This window comes from Podarcis muralis, chromosome 2 (assembly GCF_964188315.1).
Source record: "Podarcis muralis chromosome 2, rPodMur119.hap1.1, whole genome shotgun sequence".
NCBI lineage: Eukaryota > Metazoa > Chordata > Lepidosauria > Squamata > Lacertidae > Podarcis > Podarcis muralis.
In genome coordinates, this window is record NC_135656.1 from 20,325,784 (window position 1) to 20,338,247 (window position 12,464).

Here is a 12,464-nt window from a genome sequence, read left to right on the forward strand (position 1 = left end):
TCTTTATGGTCCAGCTCTCACTTCCATACATCACTACTGGGGAAACCATAGCTTTAACTATACAGACCTTTGTTGGCAAGGTGATGTCTCTCCTTTATAAGATGCTGGTATTAGTGGTATACTGTATATTTATTATTATAAATGCAGATAAAAAATAAAGATGCTTGCAATACTCTTTAGCATCTGGAGGGAGCACTTCAGCACACGGTCACAGGAAGTTCCCAAAGTTGGTCCTGGCTTCCATCCGCAGAAAGTCCTTGTTAAACTGTGAGCTTTGCCATTCGCTCATGAGAGTGCTAGAATTTATCGGCCTGCTTAATCCAGGTGACCTCTGCCAGACTCTCAGGGATTTAGACTAGAATCCCTAAGAATAGCAGATGGCTAGGAAGAGCTGCTGTCTTCAGCATTTTTCTCCCGGTCTGTGAAATTATTTGCATCCCCCCCCCTTTTTTTTTTTACAACTGGAACTGCAGACACTAACTGAGACACTTTCAGGCTAAACATGTTTAATGATGTAACAGTTTGCCAGGCAACTGACAACAACAAAACCTCCTCAGTTATCTTCTTTTTTTAAGGAAATGGTAAAAAATGCACAGCTTTAGGAATTCCATGCAATTAAGGGGGAAGAGTGTTGAACATTTGCCTTGCAAAAGAAAGAATTAGATTGTCAAAGATCTCCCAACCACCTCCACACACAAAAATACAATCTTTGGCAGGTGCTTCACTAAACCGTGCATCACTTACAAGCATAATTTAATTGTATCCACAATGTAGATGCTGTTCCTTGGATTCTACCACATCAGCAGCATCCGCCCATCTGACTGGGTTGCCCCAGCCACTCTGGGCAGCTTCCAACATATATATATAAAACATAATAAAACATTGCACATTAAAATGCTTCCCTATACAGAGTTGCCTTCTAGAGGCTACATAGTGCTACCTCGGATTACAGATGCTTCAGGTTACAGACGCTTCAGGTTACAGACTCCACTAACCCAGAAATAGTACCTCAAGTTAAGAACTTTGCTTCAGGATGAGAACAGAAATCGTGCAGCGGTGGCAGCGGGAGGCCCCATTAGCTAAAGTGGTACCTCAGGTTAAGAACAGTTTCAGGTTAAGTACAGACCTCCAGAATGAATTAAGTTCTTAACCCAAGGTACCACTGAATAGTCAACCATCACCCTGGGCATTCCACAGGATGGGCGCCACTACCGAGAAGGCCCTCTGCCTGGTTTCCTGTAGCTTCCATTCTTGCAGTGAAGGAACCGCCAGAAGACCCTCAGAGCTGGATCTCAGTGTCCAGGATGAATTATGGGGGGTCGAGACACTCCTTCAGGTCTGAAGGGCTGAGGCCATTTAGGGCTTTAAAGATCAGCACCAATACCAGACCCTCCAAGTGTCCCTATTTTCCAGGGACATCCCTGTTTTACAGAAGCCGTCCCGGTTTCTGATTTGATCCGGGAATGTCCTGCTTTTCCTTAGGACGTCCCTATTTTCATTGGAGAAATGTTGGAGGGTATGGAGTTATTCGAATTCGACCCCTGAGCCGTCTGAAGGCAATCCTGTATAGGGAAGGTTTTTACTGTTTAATGTTTTATTATGTTTTTATATATATTGGAAGCTGCCCAGAGTGGCTGGAGCAACCCAATAAGATGTGTGGAGTATAAATAGTAAAATGATCATTATGGAACGGGAAGTCCCTATTTTCCTTGGAGAAATGTTGGAAGGTATGCAACATTGTGCTCAGAAATGTACTGAGAACCAGTGAAGATCCTTTAGGACTGGTGTTATATGGTCCTAGGGGCCACTCCCAGTACCAGTTTGCCACATTCTGCATTAGTTTTAGTTTCCGAGTCACCTTCAAAGGTAGCCCCACATAGAGCACATTGCAGTATTCCAAACAGCAGATAACCAGCACGTGTACCAGCAGATAACCAGCACGTGTAAGACAGTGCACAAGCAAGTAGGGTCTCAGCCGGCATACCAGGTGGAGCTGGTAGACAACTGCCCTGGACACAAAATTAATCTGCACCTCCATGGACAGCTGCGAGTCCAAAATGGCTCCAGAATGCACAATGGAGGGGTTGCCTCTTTGGAGCATTCTCTCATCAAATAAAATAAGCAGCCAAGAGTTATTTTGGCTTCCTCTGCAGCGTCCTATTCTTGAGGAAGGTGATCAAGCATGTGGTGGCAGGACAACTCTGGAGACTGTTGCGTAATACTGATTGCGATAATTTATCGGTCTGGCTTCTGGCCCAGTTTCCGCGTGGAGTCTGCCTTTGATGACTATCTCTGGAAGAAGAATAGTAAACCTCAGACCTCTCAGTAGCTTTTTCTCCCATCAACCATAGTATCCTTCAGGACTGGCTCTCAGGGTTAGGGAACAGAGGCATATTTTCCCAGCCATCCCTTTCTCACCTGTTTGACAGCTTCCAGAAGATGGTGCCTCAGGTTAAAGCAGCTCCACCTCTTAAGTGTTGTCTCACGCAGTGCCACAAATACAGTGGTACCTCGGGTTAAGTACTTAATTCGTTCCGGAGGTCTGTACTTAACCTGAAACTGTTCTTAACCTGAAGCACCACTTTAGCTAATGGGGCCTCCTGCTGCTGCTGCGCCGCCGGAGCACAATTTCTGTTCTCATCCTGAAGCAAAGTTCTTAACCTGAAGCACTATTTCTGGGTTAGCGGAGTCTGTAACCTGAAGCATATGTAACCTGAAGCATATGTAACCCAAGGTACCACTGTATTCATATCCCATCTTATCATATACCATCTTAACATTTGTTTCAAATCCCCAGGGGAGATTTGCCAGAGGTTTGAGCTCAAGTGCCGCTACTACTGTGCTGGTGACACCCAGTTCTGCATCTCCTGATAATAATAAAAAAAGGGGAAATGTCTGCGTTTGACAATTATTTCCAAGTAAGGGGGAGTGGCAACAAAGTGTTGCAGTGTGGGGTGCTCCTGGTCAGGGTTCTGACCAAGCAGGGAGCCAGCAACACTTTTCTGAGATACTTCGTTCCATTATTCTTATCCCTGGGTCCACACCCAAAAGTCAGCCGGCATTTTGTGACTACTGAGTAGGCTTCAGTCCTTATGGGGCTTGGGGTGAGGGGCTCACCCGGTTGTATTTTTTTCCTAAACGTTTATTGTACTTCTGCAAACGTGGGGTTTCCCCCAAATGAATACTTCCTTCTTGTGCATGCACGGTGCTGCTTCAGCTATGTAAGATCCACACGCAGATACTGAAGTCATTGTTAGCAATGGGATGTGATAGACCAGGGACGGCCAACTTCCAAGAGACTGCAATGATCTACTCACACAATAATAAACTGGCAGTGATCTACCCCTTGGGGGGGGTTGGGTCAAATAAGTTGTTGAGCTTTTTATTTATGCGGCAATGATGTGCAGTCTAATTCTCTACGTATTGATTTTGATCCCTTGAAAACGAGAGTAAGGACAAGGCGATATTCTTTCTGAGCTCATGGGAAAGGGCAGCTCAATTTGCTTTCAAATATGGCAGGTGCAGCTGGATACCAATTAAACTGAACCAAAAAATATAAATCATCGTTAGTTTTAAAATTATTATTCTGATAACTGGCAGATAAAATATGCGAGTTTCAAGATGTTACAATTTTTGGGGTGGGTGGAGGAACCTCACTGGCCCAATTAAGCACGATTTCACCTGCACAGTATCACCTGATCAACACTTAAAAATGTCTCGGACTATATCGCTTTGCCGCTGCACCCTGTAAGAGCCTATTGTCTGAGGAAACAGGCCATAAAAACTATGGGCTGGGTTGATGCTGCCCTCTAGGGGCTGTCCTGCATGGACTGCAATAGCAGGCATCACTCAAATTAATCCTCAAAGGAAGAATCAGCCTTCACACACATACACAGAAGTGTTTCAAGAGTTTCAGCATCAACATCAAACACCAGGTCACAATGTTCTATTTGCATCTCCAGGAAATAACCAGAGACTCAAGGCAACAGCTGGCGGGAAGCATCTAGTGAACTCAATTCAGTGCCAAAGTGCATAGCTGTCAACTTGCAGATTTGAAAATAAGGGACCAGCAGCCTTGAAAATAAGGGAACAGCAGCCAAAATAAGGGACCTGCAGCCTCACCTGTTCCAGGCACTCCAGTCTTCCTGCCCTCCTGCAGTCTGGTCAAACTCATGCTGGTAGCTTCGAGGACACTGTCCAACCAACTTTGTAACCAGAGGTTCAACTGAATAGAATCTGAATCACATGAACCACAAGGCCTATGCAGCCTCAACTTAAGATGGCTCCCCGGCCTGGCTTTGCACTGCAAAGTTTGCAGCAGCACGTGCAACAAAATGGCGTCCAGCATTCAAAAACCCCTCAGCTTGCATTAACTAGCCACACACAAGGCATGCAAGCTCCACCCCCCAGTCGTTCTTAGACTTCTTATTGGGTGAGCAACACAGCCAAGCAACACAGTTGGAGCCTCCCTCCTCCCTAGCCGGCAGGGAGGGAGGGAGAGGAGCTGCTTCCTTTGAAATTTAAGGGACATCATTTAAGGGACATCCATCAATAAGGGACAGCAGCGGGACATGGCGCTGGAATAAGGGACTGTCCCTTCAAATGAGGGACACTTGACAGCTATGCAAAGTGTGATATACGGAAAAGGTGCCATGTTGCACAGATTTCTGTGTATGTTTTCACCATGTAAATGGCACTGCATATGCACAGGCTGCAACTGCAATGAACTACAGGAATAAAGGGATGTGGGTGGCGCTGTGGTCTAAACCACTGAGCCTCTTGGGCTTGCCGATCGGAAGGTCAGCGGTTCGAATCCCCGCAACGGGGTGAGCTCCTGTTGCTCAGTCCCTGCTCCTGCCAACCTAGCAGTTCAAAAGCATGTCAAAGTACAAGTAGATAAATAGGTACCGCTCCGGTGGGAGCGGTTTCACCAGAAGCGGCTTAGTCATGCTGGCCACATGACCCGGAAAAACTGTCTGCGGACAAACGTCTGCTCCCTCGGCCAAAAAAGTGAGATGAGCACCGCAACCCCAGAGTCATTCATGACTGGACTTAACTGTCAGGGGTCCTTTACCTTTTTACTGGGGAAAGGCACAGGGTCAGCACAGGAGCTCCTTGGCTTCTAGGAAATCAGGTGCACGGAAGCAAGTTTGAGGCTCAATCCAAGACATGGGGATGATAGCTCTCGAACTAATTGGGGATTATCTTGTGTTTGCTGAGAAGAGCTCCATTGTATTTGCATGATTAAATCAATGGAAGGCAGGCAAAAGCATTCAGGAGCTAAAGCATTATGTTGCATCAGCCATTTCCCCCACATTTATATTGACAATCACATTAAATGAAACACACACATTGTACACACTCAAAAAGCCTGTATTCTTCAGGAGCGATCCTGTCAGAACACCAAAGTCCAATAAATAACATTTACAAGAAAACTGAAGTGCAACAGTTACAATGTTGAGTTTGTAACATGGGTACAAATATGGATTGACAGCTCAATGAGGTCGTTCGTGTCAAATCAAATAACTAAAATTGCACACGAGACAAGGGGAAAGTAATAAGCAGCTCAAAGTAACAGCATGCTGAACTGAAAAATAAAACCTATACCAAGCCAATTTAAAGCGAAAAGTGCTACAAGATTGCCATCCACCTAGTTTCTGATCTTCCACTTCTCTAGTTTCCAAGTTGTATAAACTATTCCATAAAATACAAGAGGTGTTCATGTTGAGTCTCAAGTAAGTTTCAAGGAGATATAAGTTTAGAAGTCCACATTTCTACCCCATTATCACCTCAGTCAACAGCGTCGTCAAATTGGCCTTCCACTGGCATAGTCTCTACCTGTCTCCAAGTCACCGGTGCTACATGGTGCAAGCTTGGGTCATACAAAGGCTTTTCTCGAACTGAAAATGCCACTGGCTCTTGATCCAAGAAACGTCCGCAGTGAATCACATCTTCAAAATCTAAAGTGTTGAGTGAACTTAAATCAATATGATTTACACTATAAAGCTGTCTTCAACAGGCTGCAATTCTAAGAACCCACGCTAGGGAATAAAGCCCTCTTGACATCAGAGCAAATTATTTTTGATAACAATTATTCCTCTCATCCCACCCTTCCTCCAATAAGCCTAGGGCAGCATACATGGAGAGGATATCATTTTATCTTCCCAACAACCCTTAAGGCCATGTTGTCAGCTTTCTTCCTTGAGCCAAGAGAACAGAAAGCTAAATACATGCACAAAATTGGATCTCAGAGCGTTTATCAGTGTGTGCTTATTCTGCAATTCGGTTGCAACTCTCATCAAAGGATATCAACTTACTTAAGCAGTATGTCAACTTACTTTAGCCTTATAAAGGTCTATGCTGAACACAATGAAATTTGGATCCAAGTTGTTAAGTAAAATAACATGGCAAGAAAATTTTTTGTTGTTTGTTGTTGTTGTTGTTGTGCCACTGAATAATTAATTTCCCCTTCCTTCACCACTCCACACATATTGCAATAAGCATGTTGGCAAGTCATGCAGAAAAAATGGAAACTTCCTCTCTTGATTAGAACAAGTTTCAGGAAGATAATATTCTCCAGCGCTACTGCTCAACTGCTCAAACCAATGCTGTAATCCAGAAGTGGTAGCACCAAAGTATATCATGTTGAGTAGAGCAATATGTGCGTACGTCTGATGGCTGCTAGACTACAAGCCCTGGACTGTTTCCCTCTCTGCTTGCTTTCTCGGGGGCTTTTCCCAACCATCTGTGATGTACTGGGAGAAGGTAACTAGGTGAGACAGTCAGCCATCCCAGACCAACAGCAAGGAAGTATCGCTGCTTCCAGAGCACCAGCTCAGAATGGGAATGGCCAGAGGGTTCAGGAGGAACGGCTCAACAAACTGCTGCTGCTGCCGCCACCACCCTACAGCACCTGCTACCAGAAGTGGCTGATTTACTCCGCCACATGACAGGGCTGGCCCTACAAGGAGATGGGATGTACGTTTTGTCAATGTAGTCTCGACAACTGCTGCATCTAGGTGCCAAGTAGATTTTGATCTTTAGCTGTCTTACAACTGCTTTTTCAAAAGACTGGTACATATACCCGGCCTACTCTGTTCTCCCAGACTGCTCTACTCTCTCACACATCTAATGCTGTTGCTATGAACTGAGTGACACATGTAGTCTTAGATTGCGTATCTCCAAAGTTTCACAGATTAAAAGAGATACCTTTGTGTTCTTGAAACATCCCTATTTTTACACCACACTCTGTCCTCTATAGACGTGTGGGTTAAAAAAAACATGTCCATAGTAGCTTCCTTTTAAACACCCACCCACACCCCTTAAGTTTTAATCTCGTACTCAATTTGGTACAACTTATTCAAAGAATACTTTTTTAAAAAATTCGTGGATATGACTATGAATGGCTAATAGTCATGAAGCTATGTACCACCACAGGCATCAGAGTTGGTATAGCTCTGAATACCAGCTGCTGGGAATCACAATTGCTATTGAACTTACTTCCTGCTTATGGGATTCTCACAGACATTTATCTGGCTGGTCGCCATGAGAACAGCATGCTGGACTAGCAATCCAACAGGCTCTTTTTATGTTCTTATGACACTTTTATTGGCCTATCGCAAGAGCAGTTCTAAAGAAATCTTCCCACAATGCACCTCTCCCTAGACACCTGGCTTTCTAGCATTTCTTTTCTTCTTTTCTTTTTTTAAAAAGAACCATGTTGAAGCATCCACCTACCATAAGGATTGCTATTGTTTTCGTTGTCTTCCAACTCTTTATCCCAGTCCTCTTCTACGTAGTGAGATACAGTTTTTGTCTCAATAAAAGCTGCATCTGTGGGCATGCTTACGTCTTCGCCATCTGACTCAGAGTCTTCGTAGAGTGACTCAAAGTCTTCCAATTCCTCAAGGGCGGTTTTCGCTTTCTCCGCCGCATGTTCTGCCAAACCTATACAGAAAGAAGCCTTCGTTGATTTATTTGAAAAATTAAACAGCAAAATGGATCCAGAAACCTAGGGAGTTTGATAGGTTAACGCAATAAATCAGCTTAGCCATTTCCTCACTTCATTGTACGTGGCAGCAGAAAACAACTGCTGTTGTTTGAGGCGATCTTTGAATATTACAAATTCCCACCTGGTAATCATTTAGTATCAAATATTGTCTGAGGTTTCCCTTTCAGTTTTAACAGATATTATTTCATAAAGCTAGTTGACTGAGGAAAACAAGGGATAAGTAAAAACGTAACTAGTTGGGAGGGATAGGCAGTTCAGGGCAGCATTGGCAACTGTTGCGAAGGGAATCTGAATGTTGGTCAAGTGGCGGCTGGGGCAGTTAGCGCAGAGAGAGGAAGGGATGGTGCGGTTAAGTGGGGGGGGGGGAGAAAATGTTGTCATGGGTTTGTGAAGCACATCCGAGGAGGGAAGACTGGTCGTTCTGGGAATGACTGTGGCAGAGACGGAAGAAAACAATGATGGGGTGCAGAATGACTGTGAGGAAGCCTGCAACTTTCATGGAATAGTGTGAAAAGCTGGGTGACACCGCGTCATGCAAAAGGGATGCAACTGGGGGACAGGACAGAAATGTTGGTCTCATTGTACAAGAGTGGATCAGGGGTACCAACTTGGAATAAAATATTGCAGGGGGGGGCAAGTAAGCCTTGCATAACTGATCACATTGCCATGGTGCACAGACACCATTTGAATGGCAATGCCCATCAGCTGGGGGGCCCCTCAAATATTTTATTGGGGGGGAGATGCAAAGACCCCTTGGCCCCTAGGAATTGGCTCCTATGGGATGGATACATGCTAGGGGTTACTCCATCCAACATTTACAACAAAAGTTGTTTCAGCTAGCAAAGGTGTTTGTGTAATCTTCCAAACTCCCTTCCCAAGTTGCAAACGTGGGAGCGTGGCTTTCCAGCTCTCATGGTAGCACTTCCTTGTTCAGTTTATAGCCTCACAGCTCTCATCGTAAGAGTTGGAAGGGTCCCCAAGGGTCATCTGGTCCAACCCCTGCTGTGCAAGAATCTCAACTAAATCATCCTTGACAGATGACCATCCAACCTCTGCTTTAAAAGCTCTAAGGAAGGAGAGTCCACAACCTTCCGAGACAGACCATTCCACTGTTGAATGGCTCTTACTGTCAGAAAGTTCTTCCTGATGTTTAGTGGGAATCTCCTTTCTTGTAACTTGAAGCCATTGGTTTGAGTTCTACCCTCTAGAGCAGGGGAAAACAAACTTGCTCCATCTTCCATGTGACAGCCCTTAAGATATTTGAAGATGGCTATCATATCTCCTCTGAGTCTCCTCTTTTCCAGGCTAAACATACCCAGCAACTTCAACTGTTCCTCAAAAGGCTTGGTTTCTAGACCCCTGATCATCTTGGTTGTCCTCCTCTGCACACGTTCCAGTTCATGGAGATAAAAACATAGCCACAGCAGGCTCCAACAGTTGGACTTCACCCCCGAAGGCACACCCTTCCACTGTCTCCCGAGAGGGCAGATCCCAGCAATATATGTATATTATATTATAAGGAGCTACCATCTACTGAACAATACCAGTGCATCACCTAAACCAGCAAGGACTAGCAGTGGCTGTCCTCTTTCCCAGTTCTGCTACTCAAAGTCTCTTACAAGGATTGAGAGCTTGGGAGATATACTGTACAAGGTATGTATTCTACTACTGAACCATAGGGCCTTCTCCCAGGAATATGGGAATCTCTGGTATTCAAAGCTAAGATTGTACTTCTCAGCCATTTCCTCCCCACCCCAAAAAAGTACCTTTTCCAGGCCTCCAGCTGAAAGTCTTCACCACTTCAAATTCCTCCTGTCCAGCAAATGCAGATGCATCAGCCTTTTTCTAGAGGGGAAAACGTTTAAGAAGTCAAATGATCCACATCTTTGATTGGATTCCTCATGAGATTGGCTGTTACTGGACAATAAATTATCCTATTATTGAGCTTTTGGTAACCATCTCTTTATTTTTGAAAGATTGTGTTACATTACCTTTTACAGTGAGCAAAATGTTTGTGACCTATTTGTGTATATTTTTAATGCTGATTTCACTGTTATGACCTATTTAGTTAACTAAATTGTCAGATGATGATTCCTAACGTATGTTATGGAAATTATTAGCCTCCTCGTGTAACCTCATGAGAACAATCACAACACTTGTCTTAAGAAAATGTTTCCTTCTACCACAATATACAAATGCACTGGCACACTTGCTTCCCTGGAGTCAAAAAAGGAAGCCATATAAAGAGGTACAGACTCCAACCCTCCTGCTCAGAGGTTGGAAATTTTATTTCTAAAGAAGGGTGTCAACAAGTTTATCCAAATGAACAAAAAACCTCTAAGACTCCACCCATTTGTTCACCTGATAATGCTCATTCTTTGTCTTTGTCAGGAGCAGAACAACAGAAGATATAGGATCAACCACAGGGAAACACTCTACAGATTTTTTTTAACCCTTCAGAAAGTAAATAATTTATCCAGCGATCCCCAGAACAATACAAAATGCCTCAGATGCAGAAAGGCCCATATTAATTTCCACTCCCTCCCTACAAAACGTAATAATAATTCTGGAGTACTGTATAGAAGTTTGAACTCCACCTTACTTCATCCAAGAAAAAGTCAGTACCCTGGGAAGCTGTTCTTTACAAGAGCAGAGGAAATGTCTGCAGCAATAAAACCACTAGCACATTTGCAAAGCTCAGCAGGGTCCGGTATGGTTTCAAATGGGATGGGGAACCTCATGTTCCTGCATTTTAGGGTTGCCACCTGTCCTGTATAATGCAGGACTGTCCCATATTTAAATGTCAAATGCTAGTCCTGTATTGACAAGAGTTTTGTCCTGTATTTCAGGGCTCTCTCTCTGCCAAGTTAGGGATCCTCTCCAAATGCATGTGTTGGAAAGGGTGTGCGAAAGGTCATGCATTTAAGTTGTGCATAGCAAAGCGCAAGACAGATTTACAATTTCATGTGCACGTCTGTGCGACAAACTTCAGAGCAGCCATCCTGTTAGGCTGCAACAGCTTGCAATGGATTGCTTTGAAGGGAGAGTGACAACTTGAATAAAACATTGGGGGACCCACATAATCCATCGATAGACACGGCACATACAATCTGAATGGCAATGCCCAACAACTTTGGGGTAGCCTGGCCCCCTCAAATATTTTATTGGGGCGTGGACCTTGGCCCCTAGCAGTTGGCTCCTATGCTTTGAAATCACTTCAGTATCAATTTTTTTATTTAAAAATATTTAAAAATATAACCTCCCCGCCCTGCATTTTGCCAGAACAAAAGTAGCAACACGATGTTGGACTCGACGACCCTCACAGGATTCCTTCCAATTCAGCAATTCTCAATTCCCCCATGTTGGGGGACATGGGCATAACCAAGGAGGGGCAGTTCCCCCCCCCCCAAAAAAAGTATTTAAAATCAATAGAAACACTTCAACAAACTAACAGAAGCCTGCCCCCCCCCAATGTTCTCTTTTGGGGGGGCGTCCAGGTTTCCTTTTACATTTTAAAGCCGTGGTTCCCAACCACAGGGGGGCAATTCGAAAATAACATCTCAGTGAATGGCATTTTAGGCTTCCTCCACGTGAATAGGAGTTCACCTTTTGAATAATAAGAATTTGGGAAGCATTAGGATTTGAGAGATGCTTAGGTGGGGCATGACCAAAAACAAAGGTTGGGAACCACTGTTTTAAAGGACCCGCTCGACAGCTTTTCGTGGGACCTCCCTTCCTCACCCTCCCAAAAAAGTAGCTGGACATTTCGAACGTGAGAACAAGTTTAACACGTGTTTCCTCCCCCTGCACGTGAACTCCAGAGCCTCTCTCTCTCTCTCCCAGCCCGTGGCCGTTTTCCCCTCACCCGCTGCTCTGGGAGGAGGCGGCGCCCCGGAGGCTCGCGCTGCCCGACCGCCTCCATGCGCGCGCTGCCGCCCCCCTGCCCCGCGCGGCCAGAGTCCGCCCCTCAGTCACAGTGTCACCCGGACGCAACCGGCGCCTGCCCCGAAATGCAGCTGCGCCGCCACTTACTCCGCGGCCGCAGGCGCGCGTGTGTCACGTGGCCGACCCTCGGGGCGCTCCCCTTGAGCAGCCGACCAATCCGCTCCCGGAACCAAGAAGCTGATCCTTTGGGAACCCTCCCCCGCGCGCGCCCCTGCCGGCTTCTCGCCTGCCCGCCGCAAGGGTGGGCGAGGGCGGAGAGGAGGTTGCGTGCTGCAGCTTGCCTTATTATTATTATTATTACTGTATAGAAGTTTGAACTCCACCTAACACCACCCATTATTATTATTATTATTATTATTATTATTATTATTATTATTATTATTATTATTATTATTATTGTATAGAAGTTTGAACTCCACCTCACACCATCCATTATTATTATTATTATTACTGTATAGAAGTTTGAACGCCACCTCACACCATCCATTATTAGTAGTAGTATTACTGT

At 44.9% G+C, this 12,464-nt stretch overlaps 1 protein-coding gene across 3 annotated transcripts; it reads right to left on the minus strand.

The window, feature by feature from the left end:
• Positions 1-5,352: 5,352 nt before the first annotated feature.
• On the minus strand, positions 5,353-12,024 carry LOC114587353 (uncharacterized). 3 transcript variants are annotated; one of them, XM_028711450.2, is made up of 5 exons: positions 11,753-11,862; positions 10,373-10,393; positions 9,778-9,856; positions 7,738-7,947; positions 5,353-5,960 (listed from the first exon to the last, which is right to left on the minus strand). In XM_028711450.2, exons 1-5 carry the CDS (start codon positions 11,774-11,776, stop codon positions 5,791-5,793), a joined length of 504 nt encoding a protein of 167 aa, XP_028567283.2. In that variant the 5' UTR covers positions 11,777-11,862; the 3' UTR covers positions 5,353-5,790. The 3 variants fall into 3 exon arrangements, with proteins under 3 accessions (XP_028567283.2, XP_028567273.2, XP_028567293.2); XM_028711440.2 differs by lacking the exons at positions 10,373-10,393; positions 11,753-11,862 and adding an exon at positions 11,877-12,024; XM_028711460.2 differs by lacking the exon at positions 10,373-10,393 and having other exon boundaries at positions 11,753-11,863.
• Between the last annotated feature and the right edge of the window lie 440 nt (positions 12,025-12,464).